We start from the raw sequence: 17,311 nt of genomic DNA, 5'->3' as shown, positions 1-17,311 counted from the left end.
GATAAAGGAACCACTAATTGGCAGTGATCACATTGTGCTGAAGTGTGATTTACTCAAAGAGGTAACTACCATCAGGGGTAAAAGGAAGGGTTATTGCTTTCGTAAAGGCGACTACGATGGTCTGAGACAGTGTTTAAATTCTACACAGTGGGACCAACTGATGATGATACCAACAGCAAATACAAAATGTGAAGCATTCAAAACTTATCTTGGAAGCTACTAGGCTTTACATGCCAACTAAGAAATATTGTTCAAAGTTTAGGCCTAAATTGATGTCAGATGAACTAATGAGACATATGGCAGAGAGGAAAAATGGATGGGATACATACAAATTAACACACGACACAGAAGCGTATGATAGATACAAGTTGATCTGTAACCAAGTTACAAAGGAGGTTAGGCAGGCGAAGGCAGATTACGAGAAATCTTTGGCAAGGGATGCAGAGAAAAACAGCAAAGAGTTTTTTTTTTCTTATGTAAACTCTAGAAGGAAGGGGATGAATCAGATTGGTCCACTTGATATCGATGGGTCAGCTGTTGATGATCCTGCTCAGGTAGCTAACAAACTAAATGAATATTTTGCATCGACATTCACACATGAGGAGTTATTCAGCGAGGGGAATGCCAGAGGTGTATCCAACTCTGGCAGTAAGTTAGAGAATCTTGTAATAACTGAGAGTAAAGTAGAGGAAAAATTGTTGAAGATAAAGACAAGAAAGCCACCTGGGGTGGATGGGATCTATAAAGTTATATTAAAGGAGGCAGCAAAGGAAGTAAGCAAACCCTTTGCCATAATTATGAGAGCTTCCTCGGACTCAGGGGAGGTACCCACAGACTGGAGATGTGCAAATGTGACTCCAAATCACAAAGGAGTATCAAAGGCTGACACACGTAATTATAGACCTGTGAGTTTAACTTCTGAACCAGGAAATTTAATGGAGGCACTGGTTAAAGAAACACTGCAGGATCATCTAGACAAGACTTCAGTTATAGCTCGGACAAAGCTTGGTTTTTGTTAAGGGGAAGTCTTGTCTGACCAATTTGATTGGATACTATGATGCAGTCACAAAAGAACTGGATGAAGGGAATAACTTTGATATTATATACTTGGATCTTAGAAAGGCTTTTGATACTGTTGCACATGGAAGACTGCTGCACAAATTGGAGCAGTGTGGCATTGGAGGCAAATTGCTGCTATAGATAAAGAGGTGGTTGAGGGGGAGAAGACAGAGAGTGGTAATCAATGGACACTGCTCATTGTGGACTAATGTTATCAGTGGAGCCCTCAGGGTTCAGTGTTGGGACCATTATTGTTTTCTGTATTTATAAATGATATTGATGATGGTATATCAAGCTTAATGTCCAAGTTTGCAGACTATACGAAGGTTGGCAGGGTTGTCAAGGACACTACTGACACTATGCTGCTGCAACAGGATCTGGAAAGGTTGAGCAGATGGGCTGAGAGGTGGCAAATGAAGTTTTTAACACTGACAAATGTAAAGTACTACATATGGGAAACAGCAACCCCAGAGCAACGTATCAACTCTGTGGTACTACACTGACAGTAGTAGAGAATGAAAGGGACCTGGGGGTGGTTGTGTAGGCAGATATGAAGTTCTCTGAGCAGTGCAGATGGGCTGCAAGAGTAGCTCATGGTGTATTGTCAATGATATATAGGAATTTTTCTAGCAGGGATAAGGAGGTGATTATTCCCTTGTATAAGGCAATGGTCAGGCCGCACCTAGAGTACTGTATACAGGTCTGGAGGCCTCATTTCAAGAAGGATGTAGAGCTGCTGGAACGAGTAACAGAGAAGGGCAACAAGATTAGTGAATGGAACAAAGGGGTGCTTATGAAGAAAGGCTTAAGGTTTGCAAATTACAATGTCTGGAGACTAGGCACCAGCGAGGTGATCTGATAGAGGTGTTTAAAGCCTTGAATGGTTTGAGCATGCTCAGTGCTGATGGGATTCTTCCTCTTGCTCAGAATAATCACCTGAGGGGGCATAAATTCAAATTGAGGAAAGACAGATGTAGGATAGACGTGCGGAAATTTGCCTTTAGCCAGCGGGTGGTTGGTTGGTTGGTGGAACAGACTTCCATGCCTTGTCGTGGAAGTTGATAGGCTAAATAAGTTTAAGGCTCAGCTGGACAGGTATTTCGAACGAACAGAGGGGTGAAGTGGAAGTTTTTTTTTTTTTTTTTTTTGGCTGATGCTGCATAAGCTTGCTTTCTTGCATCAAATGCCTCTACTAATGCTAATGTGAACATTTGGTGTCTGTATTGTTTGACATGGAGAAAGCATATGACACAACTTGGAGATTTGGCATCTTAAAAGATTTGCATAGAGGAGGGAGTACCACAAGGATCAGTATTAAGTGTTACGCTTTTCGCCATCAAAGTAAATTCCATCACCGTACAACTTCCTCCAACTGTAAAGAGTGCCCTCTATGTTGATGACTTTTAGCATATTTTGTCAGTCATGCAACCTTAATGTTATAGGAAGACAACTGCAAAAAGCCATTGATCACCTAAATTCCTGGGCTCTGTCTAATAGATTCAGGTTCTCTCCGAGAAGACCATTTGCGTACACCTTTGTTGTAAGCGTAATCTTCATCCTGAACCAGAATTAAGGCTCAGACAAAGTGCTATTCCAGTAGCAGCGGATGCAAAATTCTTGGGACTCGTATTTGATAAAAAGCTGACCTTTCAGATCACATCCGTCAACTCCGCACAAAGTGCACAAGAGGCCTGAATATTCTGCGCTCTCTCTCTCTCTCCCCTTTACATCTTGGGGTGCAGACCGATGCAACGCATTTACCGTGTGCTTGTATGATCCAGATTAGTACGATCTGGCCGAATTGGTATACAATTTGGCCAGAGACAGTGTACTTCGATGGCTGGATCCTGTTCATCATCAGGCTCTCCGTATCGCTATTGGAGCATATAGAACAACTTCTTTCTAGAGCTTATACATCGAAGAAAACGAACTACCGCTATTGCTTCAACGTAAGCAGTTGTCTCTAAAGTACTCTTTAAAACTGAAATCCCTGCCATCCTACGTGGCCATTCGTTTTTGAGCCACGATGGGAAAATTTGTAGAACACCCATAAGACTGCCAATCGTTCTTTTGGTATTCGTCTCCAAGAGCTACTCAAAGAACATAAAATCAAGGTAGACAAGGTTGCCCAAACACCAGAGCAACCCCTTCCACCCTGTCATACTCACGTTCCAGCATGTGACTTCTTCCTTAAAAATTGGGGAAAGTCGGATACTCCATCTGTCTACTTGCAGCTTTATTCAGCACAGCGAGCTGAACATTCTGACAAGTGTTCTTTACAAAGAAGACCTACTCAACATCATTTGCAAATTTTCTTCCAGTTTGACCAATGTTTTTAATGAACTAAATTCAAAAATTACTAGTTGAGTCAATCTGGATTGGAGAGAGAGAAGAGCGCAGAGATATTTTTGGACTTTCTTCTAAATATGGATAAATTGGTCAGCTATGGGTGTGAAGGTTGCATTAACAGAAACCATGCCGACCGGGCTAGCCGGGTGGGTAAAGTGCCTGCCTGGCAACCCAAAGGTCACGGGTTCGAATCCCGCCTCGGGCTTGGATCAGAGTACTGCAAAAATCTTGGGAGGTGCATTATGGCCATAGAAGCCAATGCGCCAACAACTAACTTAAACAAAAAAAAAAAAAAAAAAAACAGAAACCATTTTGTTTTTCTCCTGTCAAATCAAAAGAAAATAGGTTCTTAAATTCGTCTCATTTTCATTCAAGCAGATTAAAAACCCCTTCGTGTGCATGTGCATATACCAGTAGTGAATGTGTTAATAAGATTGGTGTCTAAGGAAGGACAAGATGATTTACTTACATACTTGCTGGATCTTTTGGAGTCATAAAAATTTCATCTATTTGTTGGAGAAATTTTAGACAATTTTTGTAGCGATGGCTTTCTTTGAATACCTTGTTTATCAGACTGAGAAATATTACACTAAGGGAGAGTTTTAGAAATTTTTCTACTTTGTATTCTTTGGTGGAAAGAATACAAGGTAGAGATATTTTTGGACTTTCTTCTAAATATGGATAAATTGGTCAGCTATGGGTGAAGGTTGCATTAACAGAAACCATGCTGACCGGGCATGGTTTCTGTTAATGCAACCTTCAAGTCCCCCTTCCTTGCATCCCCCTTCCAGAATACTTGTAAATAAACAAATTTGATATAAAATTTAGTTATTATATAATATATACTTCAATATATTTAACTAAACTGTGCCAACTAAGCAAAGGATTTAAGATCATATCACACTTCTAATTTAAATTATATGATGAAGCATATTACATTAGAAGATGGTTCTGACTGCTAAACTTTCCATGGAAAAGTGATTTTGGTATATTCCTCAAATTGTTGTTTCTAGAGCTTTTCCAACATGAATAGATTCTTTCCTTATGAAATAAAGAATGACTCTGAAGTAGCTCTTTTACACTACAAGAATCAGGCAGAGGCCAAGAAAGGAATTTTGTTTCTGTTTCTTTTTCTAATGGTACCAACCAAACTATCTAAGCTGCTTGATCACTTAGTGGCACATCTCCTGCCTCCCCATGATCATCATCATCATCAGCCATTTTCAATCCATTGCAGGATGAAGGCGTCTCCAGCAACTTTCCAGTTCCTTCTGTTTTGTGCAATGGCTATCCATTTACTACCCATGAATTCGTGAATTTGATCTGTCCATTTCCATTGTTGTCTTACAGGTTTTCTTCCAGCTCCTCTTGGGTACCATTCTGTTATTTTTTTTAGTCCATCTGTCATCATGTCTTTGAGCTATGCATCCTGCCCAAGACTATTGTAGTTCTTTAGTTTTGAGCCTTCCCATGGTAGGCCAGTAACTCTGCTCTCTCCTTTCTTCATCAGTAAAAGCTGGATACTTAAAATTTCTAGCTTTTACTGATGAAGGATGAATCCATCCTTATATTCCCAACCCAGTAAGGCGCCGAAAGTGTAGCTCAGAGGAGCTTACTCATATCAACTGAAATGTTCAATCTGTAAAGACAGACGTCCAGTCTTCTTTAAATCTTGTGAGCATTAGAAATTTGATAAAGAAATCTAGAAATACAAAGTAGATTAGGCGTCTCCGTAGCCAGGTGGGAAGGAGCAGCAGTGCGTAGCACACGCTTCTTGATTAGACCGGGGTTCGAGCCCGTCACCACCAAATACGGAGGATGTGGAAAGGTCAGGGAATGACCACCGCATATCCCGGAGCAATATGGCCTTAGTTGCTAATGCTCCTAAAAACCAAATAACAAAGTAGAAAATTAGTCTCTTACCCAAAAAAATTAAAAACATCTGTGAAATATGACAAAGCATACATATGCTGAAGCACCCCGGAGATATCACTGAATGTCATTTGCTCAATAGGATTGATCTTCTCTCATCTGCTTCTCAGTTTACAAAATGTCAGGTGGCAGGTAGCATGTATAATACTCTCATCTCAATACTGCTTATCACAATCAGTTCTTATAGCACCAGGCCAAATGGAAAATATAGATTATGTTAGAAAGAAATCAGGTAATTCCTCCTCTTTGGGTACCACTGAAAATTTTAATTAAGATGAATCCATTGTAGAACCCCTGCTGGAGATTATATGGATACACAGCCAATCTTACTGAAAAAGGAAAAAATTAAAATTGATTTCTGCATGAAAACTTAGATTCAACTTCTGTTTTCACAATAAAAAACATAATCCATATGAATTCCACAAGCTTTTGCTGCAACATTAATACCCAAAATCTAATCAGTTGTTATTAGTATTAGTAAATAATGCAAGGAAGCAAGCTTATATGGCAACAGCTGAAAAAAAAAAAAAAAAAAAAAAAACCTTTCCACTTCACCTGTTCATCCCCTCTAATAATTTGTGTAATCTTTCCATGAATTTATTCCAACTACCTACTTCTACAAATTCATGTGGAAGTTTGTTCCAACGATCAACTACTCTCTGGCTGAAATCAAATATCTGCAAATCTTTGCTCAATTTAAATTTATGCTCCCTTATATGTATTTTCTGAGCAAGAGTAATGTTGCCATGAACATTTAGCTTACTCATTGCATTTGGAGCCTTAAATACCTTAATCAGGTCACCTCACAGGTGCCTAGTTTCCAGGCACTGTAAGTTGAAGAACTGAACCCTTTCTTTTGTTCTACCACCAGTCTTGCCCTTCTCTGCATCCATTCCTGCAGATCTATATCCTTTCTAAAATGAGGCTTCCAGACATGTGTACAGTACTCAAGATGCAGCCTAACCATTGCCTTATACAATGGAATAATTACTTCCTTATCCCTGCTAGAAAAGTTCCTGTATATAACTGACAAAACCCTATGAGCTGTCCTGGCAGCCTGTTTGCACTGCTCAGAGAACTTCATATCTGACCATACAATCACCCCCAGATCATTTTCATTTTCCACTATCCTGAGAGTGGTGCCGGATATATCTGGTATGTTATTCTGGGATTACTGCTATCATATGCAGTACCTTGTATTTGTCAATGTTAAACTCAGTTGCCACTTCTCTACTATCTGCTTAATTTTTTATGGAGCTTGTTGCAGTAACAATCCTGCCAATCTTTGTATCATATGCAAACTTAGACATTAAGCATAATCGTTGTCAGGCTTATTGTCTAAATCTTTCATAAATATCATTAATAAATATTGAAAACAACAATGGGCCCAATACTGAAGCCTTGGAGAATCCAGTCATAACATTAGTCCAAGACGAGCAGTGCCAGTTGATAATCACTCTCTGTCCTCTCCCACTCGAATATCTCTTTATCCATAGCATTAATTGCTGTTAATGCCATACTGCTTCAATTTGCTTTTCTGAAATATACGTCATTTTTTTTTTTTTTTTTTGCATCCCATTCTTTTGTTATTGAGCCATAGTCTCTAATCAAATTTTTCTAACAAGATCTCCCATTGACAAATCCATACTATGACTGCCATATAATTGCATTCCTTTCTAGGTGGCTCTGTACTGCTTCTTTAACCTATGGCTCCATTATTTTCCTGGAAGAGTTGTTGTTGTTTGTTGTTTGGTTTTTAGGAGCATTAGCAACTAAGGCCATATTGCTCCGGGAATATGTGGTAGTCATTCCCTGACCTTTCCGCATCCTCCGTATTTGGTGGTGACAGGCTTGAACCCCGGTCTAATCAAGAAGTGTGTGCTACACACTGTTGCTCCTTCCCACCTGGCTACGGAGGCACCCCTGGAAGAGAAGTCAGGCTTACATATCTGTAAGTCTCAATCATTCAGAGCCTTAAACACCTCGGTATGATCTCCTTGCAGGTGGTCGACCGGGCTAGCCGAGTGGGTAAAATACCTGCCCGGCAACCCAAAGGTCGCGGGTTCGATTCCCGCCTCGGGCTTGGATCAAAGTACTGCAAAAACCTTGGGAGGTGCAATATGGCCACAGAAGCCGATGCGCCAACAACTACCAAATCAAAAAAAAAAAAAAAAAAAATCACCTTGCAGGTGCCTAATTTTCCGATGCTACGTAATTGACCTCCATTTAATTGCATTCCTCTCTAAGTGATTCATGTTGCTTCTTTAACCAGCAACTCCATTATTTTCTCTTGAACAGAAGTGAAGCTTTTCTTTGGTTATTCACTTTACCTGTTTATCTCCCTTTGTGAATTGGGAAACATTCATACATCTCCAGTCCATAGGGACTTCCTCTCAATCAAAGTCCAAGGATGCTCTCATAATTATGGGTAAAGGTGTACTTGACTGTTTTGCTGCCTCTCTTAATATAAGTGGATAGATCCCTCCCCCCAAGGTGCCTTATTCACTTATCTTCAGCAATTTCTCATTCAGAAATTATTTAGATCTTTGTTAGAATTTCATATTCTTCCAGCATCTCCAAAAAATTTCTCACTTGTGAATGTTGATGTAAAATATCCATTCAGTTTGTCAGAAATCTAAACAGAATCATCAAAGTTATGTCATTAATATCTAGTGGACCAGTGTGATTCATCCCTTTCCTTCTTGTGTATTAAGATACGTAATGAAGCCTTTTTTACTAGTCTTTGCATTATTTGCCTGGAACTTCTCATAATCTGCCTTAGCTTGCCTAACAGTCTTCTGGACTTGATTGCAGTCTAAGTTATATTCACTTTAGGTTTCTCTAGACCCGTGGTGGCGAACCTATGACACGTGGGTCAGATACTGACCCACGAAGGCTTTGTAAGTAACCCACGCGCACGCGTTTATTGTAATATTGGCCCACTTTTTTTAATTATAACAGAGAGAAAAGATAATCGAAAATATTAAACAATTATAAAATATAAACATGTAATGTCAGATTTATAAAAAAAATAAATAAAATATATAAATAAAAAATAACAAAAATCCAAGAGGAATGTGGACGTCGCGCGTCGGCAAACAAGTGTTCTATTGTATTAAACTACGCGTGTGGGTGACTCATTACATTTTGACATAAACTTGGCGTGATTTGTCGTTGCATTGAAGAACGGAGATGTATCGGGCTAGTACAAAGTTACCAGCTCGTACTCTCGCAGTACAGTATTGGACTAAGATGCAGACTTGACGTACGCGTCTAATGTAATGCCAGTTGTAATTAAAGTTATCAACTTTATAAACTTAATAAGCGAGAATTTGCACAATTATTAGAGGAAATTGAGTGCCGATATTCTGGGATTTTGACATACAACAATGTTCGATGGCTCAGTTGCGGCCAAGTTCTTAATCGGTTTGTCATTTTATTAGACGAAATAAAGCTCTTTTTGAATGAAAAAAACAATAGTTATGACGAATTTTCAAATATAGATTGGCTAAATGATATAATGTTCTTATGTGATATCACTCAGCATTTCAATGAACTGAATAAAAAACTTCAGGGACATGGACAAATTGCATTAATGATGTTTGAAAATATCAAAATATTTATGAAAAAACTTGACATCTTTACTAAAGATTTGGAAATGAGCACCATGAAATATTTTCCTCAATTACAAAAACATTTTCAAAACACTAAAGATTTTGAAAATATTCTTGACATTCAAGAAAATGCAATTAAAAAATATTTAACCATTTTGTTATTATTATTATTATTATTATTATTATTATTAACAGCTACAAAACAGCAAACAACGTGCCTGAGGGTGCAGCTACAAGCTTTCCATGAGAGATATAATCAATTTAAAAGTTTGGAAAATACATTTCGCTTTATTTTATGCCCACATAAAGCAGAGTACGATACAGTGCAGCTAAACGATTTTATGTGGCTAGGTATCACTAACTTAGAAATGGAATTAATTGAATTCTAAAGCAGCATAGTGTGGAAAAATAAATTTGAAAACTTGATTTTCGAAGTAGAAGGAAAAATTTCAGAAAGTAATGCAGATAGGCCTAATGAAGATTCCACACTAAAAGTTGAAAATATTATATTAAACGCATGGTATTCTTTACCGAACAATTTTTCATGTATGAGGAAACTGGCTAACGCTCTTCTCACAACGTTCGGGTCCACATATTCATGTGAAAAATTGTTTTCCTCAATGAATTTTGTTAAATCTTCCAACAGGAATAAACTTGGAAATGAATTGACTGCAAAATGTATTAAAGTAATGAACACGAAGTATGTACCTAATATTAAGAAACTGTCTGAAAGTAAGCAACAACAAATTTCGCATTAAATATACTTTTATCAACTTTATTACACGTACTGTATCTGTAATTATGTTTGGCGCACTATGGTCATAGTTGCCAATGCGCCCAATAAATCCTGAAACAAACAAACAAGTAATTATGTTAATTATTAATGAAGAATATTTCAAAATAAAAGCGTTTTCTTTTATTCCTTGCCCATTCAAATACTTTGTGCAGAGGCAATACTGGTCATGATGTCACCTGGTGCGGTACAAGGCATCAAATCAAGTTTCGATATTTACTTTTTTTTTTAGCTCTTCACTTGCAAAAGTTAAAGTTATAAATCAAAAAGGAAACTAAAACCTTTTTTGGATTATTTCAAAAGTGAGAACCAAAAAGAATCGACTGTCAACTTTATCTCTTAACAAAATGTTTGATGTTTCCAAATAATTGGTACCCTTTTCACCCCCTCCCTCCTTTCTAATTGAGGCCACTAACTTATGACTCACGGGCTAGTATTTAAAAAAAGAAATAAAAATAATTGACCCACTCTTCAAAAAGGTTCGCCATCACTGCTCTAGACCCTAATAATTTCTGTGCATCCCATGCATTTTTCTTATCTGCCACTAGTCTCATTAGTTCATCTTACATTCATTTAGGTCTATGCCTTGAAAAGTATCTCTTAATTTGTATAAAAAGACTAATAGCTTCTCTGATTATTATCCCAATTGCTTCCCATTTCGAATTTGCAATTGGCCTTACTGAATGCAATTTATACACTGAAACTACTGTAGCCACCTTTATGAAAGCAAAATCCCTCCCCTCAGCTTTGACAGTGAGTGGGTCCTTAAGTAGATCCATCCCACATCATTATGCTATGAATACCACCTAGTGGTCCCTTTATACATAGAAAGCTAATGCATGAAGAGTCACTACCGATAATTGTGTCTAAGCTATTGATTTCTCTTGTTGCCTTTCTGATATGCTGTTATAGAAGAAACTCATCAAGTAAATCCTGAAATGTTTTGCTACTGAGTGAGTGACACCAATCATCAAATTCCACTCAGGTCGAATCCTCCATCATAAAGCATTCTGATTTACTGATCCATTCTGTTTGTTTGTATAGTTCTTCATTGTACCCATCTCAGTTTGGCCTATAATATACTTCTACTCTCATTTTATTTTCCCAGTGCTTATGTCACACCAAACTGACTCAACATTGTACTGGCCACTGATATCTACTTGGGGCACCTTAGATTCTGTGTTCTTATTAACCAAGAATTGACTCCTCCCTCCTGACATTCTGTCCTTTTTGTACACATTGTACTCATCTTCAAATTCTGCATCCGTCCAAGTGGGATTGTCTCCAATATCTTTACAATGTTAAAACTTGACCAGTATTACAAATTTATCAAATTTGTTTACTATACTCCTAGCATTAGTGTATATTCAAGTATATGTGGACCTGTATTTGCTTTTCCTGTGATTACCTCCAAGCAGTCCATGTAATATCTAAGAATTTAGCTTTCCCATGGCTGCTCCATGGTCCTAATAGAAGAAGTGCTAGTATAGGGACTTGCAGAAGCCTAGTGCAAGAATCACTTTCATCACTGCCAATGGCTGCTGTCTAGCAGTTTTCTAACTTGCTTAACACTGCCTTGACAACATCAGCAAATATTCTTGTACTTCTTCTATACCATCCTTGTAAAAATAGTTACTCGCGTTAACAATCACAGACCATTTTGAGAAAAATTCTGACCCACAAGCCTTGCAGTCTCTTCATGACCAAATTGATTGAAAAGATTTGGACAGATCCTTTCAGACTTAATCCTAACTCATGATTTTGTTTTTCAATATTGCCCTGTACTTGTTAAGTAACTCAGTAATTTTCTGATAACTGAGAGCAAAGTGGAGGAGAAATTGTTGAAGTTAAACATAAAAAAAAAAAAGGCACCTGGGGCAGATGGAATCTATCCAGTTATAACAAAGGAGGCAGCAAGGGAAATACGCAAATCCTTAGCCATAATTATGAGAGCATCCTTAGAGTCACAGGAGGTCCCCATGGACTGGAGATGTGCAAATTTATCCCCAATTCACAAAGAGGGTTCAAAGGGTGACACAAATAATTATAGACCTGTTAAATGGACACTGCTCTACGTGGACTAATGTTATTAGTGGAGTTCCCCAGGTTTCAGTGCTTTCCCCATTGTTGTTTTGTGATTTATCAATGATATCAATGAAGGTATATCAGACTTAAAGTTCAAGTTTGCAGATGATACAAAGGTTGGCAAGGTTGTTAATGACACTAAACACAGTATGTTACTGCAACAGGATCTAGAAACGTTAGGCAGATGGGCAAAGAAGTGGCAATGCAAAGGTACTGCGTATGGGTATCAGTAATCCAAGAGAAATGTACCAACTGTGTGGTACTACACTCAGGGAGGTAGAGAATGAAAAAAGACCTGGGGGTAATTGTGCAGTCAGATATGAAGTTCTCTGAGCAGTACAGAAGGACTGCAAGAGCAGGTCATGGAGTTTTGTCAATGATATATAAGAATTTTGCTAGCAGAGACAAGGAGGTGATTATCCCTTTGTATAAGGCAGTGGTTAGGCCACATCTTGACTACTGTATACAGGTCTGAAGGCCTCATTTTAGGAAGGATGTAAAGTTGCTAGAACGAGTACAGAGAACGGCAACATTGGTGAGAGGAACAAAGGGTTGCTCTTACAAAGAAAGGGTTAAGTTTTGCAAATTACAGTGTCTGGAGACTAGGTACCTGCGAGGTGATCTGATTGAGGTGTATAAGGCCTTGAATGGTTTGAGAAGACTCAATGCTGATGGGATACTTCCACTTGCCCAGACCAAGAACCTGAAGGGCATAGATTCAAATTGAGGAAAGACAGTTGTAGAGTAGATATGTGGAAGTTTGCCTTTAACCAACGAGTAGTTGATTGCTGGAACAGACTCCCATCTGTTGTTATGGAAGTTGATAGCTTAAATAAATTTAAAGTTGAACTAGACAAACTTGGGATGACTAGATGTGTGAAATGGGAAGAGTTTTTTTTTTTTTTTTTTGGCTGATGCTGTATAAGCTCACACCTTACAAAACTCTCCCACCAGAATCTGTCAAACACATCCTTAAAATCTGTAAATATGCTCAAGACATATTAGCATTAGTAGAGGCATATGATGCAAGAAAGCAAGCTTATGCAGCATCAGCCAAACAAACAAAAAAAAAAAAAAAAAAAAAAGCTCCCATTTCACCCTTCCGTTCGTTCCAAATACCTGTCCAGCTCAGCCTTAAATTTATTTAGGTTATCAACTTCCACAACAAGGGATGCTTCCTTTGTTGTGGAAGTTGATGGCCACTATCCACTGGTTAAAAGCAAACTTTTGCACATCTATCCTACATCTGTCTTTCCTCAATTTGAATTTATGCCCTCTCAGGTGATTATCGTTCTCTACCACTGTCAGTTTAGTACCACAGTGTTGATACGTTACTCTGGGGTTACTGTTTCCCATGTGTAGTACTTTACATTTGTCAATGTTAAACTTCATTTGCCACCTCTCAGCCCATCTGCTCGACTTTTCTAGATCCTGTTGCAGAACTATACTGTCATTAGTGTCGTTAACAACCCTGCCAACCTTCATATCGTCTGCAAACTTGGACATTAAGCTTGATATACCATCATCAATATCATTTATAAATACCGAAACCAACAATGGACCCAACACTGAACCTCCGAGGGACTCAACTAATAACATTAGTCCATGATGAGCAGTGCCCATTGATTACCACTCTCTGCCTTCTCCCCCTCAACCACCCCTTTATCCATAGCAGCAATTTGCCTCCAATGCCACACTGCTCCAATTTGTGCAGCAGTCTTCCATGTGCAACACTATCAAAAGCCTTTCTAAGGTCCAAATATATGATATCAAAGTTATTCCCTGCATCCAGTTCCTTTGTGACCACATCATAGTATCTGATCAAGTTGGTCAGACAAGGCTTTCCCTTAACAAAACCATGCTGGATCCGCTATAACTGAAGTTAGATGATCCTGCAGTGCTTCTTTAACCAGTGCCTCTATTAATTTTCCTGGAACAGAAGTTAAACTCACAGGTCTATAATTACTTGTGTCAGCCTTTGATCCTCCTTTGTGAATTGGGGTCACATTTGCACATCTCCAGTCTATGGGTACCTCCCCTGAGTCCAAAAAACTCTCATAATTATGGGTAAGGGTTTGCTTACTTCCTTTGCTGCCTCCTTTAATATAACTGGATAGATCCCATCTACCCCTGGTGCCTTTTTTACGTTTATCTTCAACAATTTCTCCTCCAATTTCCTCCCAGTTATTACAAAATCATCTAGCTCACTGCCAGAGTTCAATTCACCTCTGGCATTCCCCTCCCTAAATAACTCCTCATGTGTGAATGTAGATGCAAAATACTCATTTAGTTTGTTAGCCACCTGAGCAGTTGAGCCATAAATATCCAGTGGACCAATGTGATTCATCTCTTTCCTTCTAGAGTTTACATAAGTAAAGAACTCTTTAATGTTTTTCTTTGCATCCTTTGCCAAAGATTTCTCATAATATGCCTTTGCCTGCCTAATCTCCTTTGTGACTTGGTTACAGACCAGCTTATATCTATCATAAGCTTCCATGTCACCCATTAATTTATATGTATCCTATCCATTTTTCTTCTCTGCCGTAGGTCTCATTATTTTATCTGACATCTATTTAGGCCTAAACCTTGAACAATATTTCTTAGTTAGTATGAAAAGCCTTGTAGCTTCTAAGATTATTTCTTTGAATGCTTCCCATTTTGAATTTGCTGTTGGTAACATCATCTGCTGGTCCCACCAAAAAAAAATTTAAATACTCTCTCAGACTACTGTAGTCACCTTTACAAAGCAAAAACCTTCCCTTTTCCCCTGATGGTAGTTACCTCTTTGAGTAAATCCCTCTTCAGCACACTGTGATCACTTCCACCTAGTGGTTCCTTTATCTGCAGATTCTTAATGCATGAAGAATCACTGCTGATAATCAGATCAAATTTTCTTGATCTGATTATCAGTAGTGTTTTCTTTTTCTAAAAGCTAATTTTAAAAATTCTTTTAAAATTAGCTTTATCTCTTATGAAGTGTGTGCACTTTTCATGACTGTAATTGTACTGTATAGTTTAAACATATAGAACAAAGTGTTATATGATATATTTTTTTTTTTGTAGGTTCATTATAATTCTAGAACTGTGTCAGGAGAAAGTCCTATCACAAGTACCAGTGGTAGTGTTAAGTTTTCAGCAGACATGGAGCAAGATGGTATCGATATAATTGGCCATCGAGGAAATTTACTTTCTGTTGATCCTAGTCAGACTGGAGCCTCTGGTCAGAGAAAAGGGGGTGTGAAAAAAGCTAGCTTGTTTGCTTGGATGACTTTACAAAGTATACCTGAGGTAAATAAAGTTAATATCTAGTTGTGTATTAATAATCTGGAATAAAAACACTATGATGTGATAAACAAAATTTATTCTGTAACTTGCAGAATGAATACAACATTTTCAAACCTGCATCAGGTTTCAAAATGTCATCAACATTTGGGACTAAAATTCAGAAACATTTGAGGACTAAAATCAGTTAGCATTTATTTCCATACCAGACTGGCATCATCCTTCTTTCTGACTCAAAAGGCGCCTCCGTAGCCAGGTGGGAAGGAGCAGCAGTGCGTAGTACACATTTCTTGATTACACCGGGGTTCCAGCCCGTCACCACCAAATACGGAGGATGCGGAAAGGTGAATGACCACCGCATATTCCCAGAGCAATATGGCCTTAGTTGCTAATGCTCCTAAAAAAACCAAACCAAATCTGACTCAAAGTTATCCTTAACAGTACTGGATTACTTAATAGAAACTAATCTCACATTAAATAATTACACAATGACTTTCATGTAACCGTTAATACCATAAAATTGGGTGTTTCCAGATTATTACTTTTTTTTGTACAATACTTGTGACAGTAATTGCTAGAAAAAAGAAAAAAAAATATGCTCCCCCCATTGATATTTGCTCTAGTGATTATCTATGATATAATATGTGTATGTGTAAATGCATAAAATTTAAGTTGGTCAGAATGCCATTGTTTCTCTCTATCAATCGCTTCTGATTTGTATACATACATACATATATATATATTTGTGTGTGCATGTGTGTGCGTGTGCCTGTTGTCTTTACCATATCTGTTTATCTTTCCATCTGCATGTAACAGAAGGTCTCATAGTGGATTGTCATGAATCGTTATATTTGGGCCTTTTAAAAATATTTTTAATGCCATTTCAAATGTCACTAAAATTGTAGCAATAGAAATCCAGTGTTTAATATTTCTTTTTTCCATATAAATTGGATGGAAAAAATAAATTCATAGGTTAAATGTAGTTTAATGTATTGATGTCTTTAAACAGTCCATGTGCACTTGGGATGTATTGTTATGGAAGGCTTGTGAAGATATGCGTACATATTGAGAAAAAAAGAGTATGCAGGAGAAGAGCAATAAATATTATACAGCTAAAATTAAACCGAATGGCTAACTTGTAGAGAACGCCAAACTGTACAGTTTTATTAAGTGTTCTATAAAGTTACAATCTTAGTAATTAGTTGATATGTAGATAATTATATTTACTTTTCACTTCAACTACTCACAGAAAAATAAAAAAATTCAATTGATTTAAGGGGGAAAAAATCTAAAACATCTTAAATATAACACACTGCATAAAGATCAGGTACTTTTTTCATATTGATATTTATTAAATTAACTTTATTTTTAACTTTTATCTGGAAATTTTCTAAAAGTGAAAGTGTAATGGCTCCAAGCATTAACAATCTACCTGCCTTTCTTTAACTGAGAAGAGAAATTATGATTGAATATTTAGGCTTTTTCAAGGTCTATTTTTGGACCTTAGTTATATATATGCCTGTATTTTCTAGATAACCTTGAAAAAGGTTATCTAGAAAATCTAGTATGGTTAGTTTATTTTCTTTCTTCACCTCTAGTTGAAAATCTGTATTAAGGTATTGCAACATTATAAATTTGTTAAAGTTGTATTTCACCCCACCTCTTTTCAAGTGTCACAAAAATATTATTCATATACCTTGTTCATCATAAACCTTAACAAGTTAATTAATGTATCCAGTGTGTTACCTTTCAGTCTCATTAGCAGATATACTATTAATTTTTGATTTATATAAAAAATCAATAAAATAAATAAATAAACAAAAAAAAGCAAAAAAGTGACTGTTTTGTGCAAACTGAGAACATTATTTCTGTGCATTCACCATATTACTCATTCATTCTTTCAATTAGTGCATGCCATTAATTTGATAAGCTTGATAACATATCATCCAGTGCTTCAGCTTCAATATATGTCACTGTGATATATATATATATATATATGAAAAAAATGAATAAAAATAATAATTGCTCAACTTCCATTAGATTGATTTTAATGAAATTTGGGACAACTTGAGAAATCTTTAAGTGAGTTACATATGAAATTTAACGAAAATCCATCCACTGTGAGTCCAAAATTACATGCAGGCAAACAGACAACAAAAATAATAAAAATAATTATCAATTTATGATTTCTGTTCAT

The 17,311-nt window shown here is 37.2% G+C and overlaps 1 protein-coding gene across 1 annotated transcript in view; it reads left to right on the top strand.

Moving 5' to 3' along the window:
- tweek (transmembrane protein KIAA1109 homolog tweek) overlaps positions 1–17,311 on the top strand; it is an 806,203-nt gene that overhangs the window by 626,893 nt on the left and 161,999 nt on the right. Inside the window, 1 exon segment of the mRNA XM_090388226.1 lies at positions 14,896–15,120. Coding sequence (XP_090244352.1) covers positions 14,896–15,120 — 225 coding nt within the window.

Source organism: Mastigoproctus giganteus, chromosome 2 (assembly GCF_048544385.1).
Source record: "Mastigoproctus giganteus isolate SK-2022 chromosome 2, ASM4854438v1, whole genome shotgun sequence".
In the NCBI taxonomy this organism is placed as follows: Eukaryota; Metazoa; Arthropoda; class Arachnida; order Uropygi; family Thelyphonidae; genus Mastigoproctus; species Mastigoproctus giganteus.
Note: the sequence above shows the minus strand (reverse complement) of the source record. Positions and strands in the feature narration are given on the sequence as shown.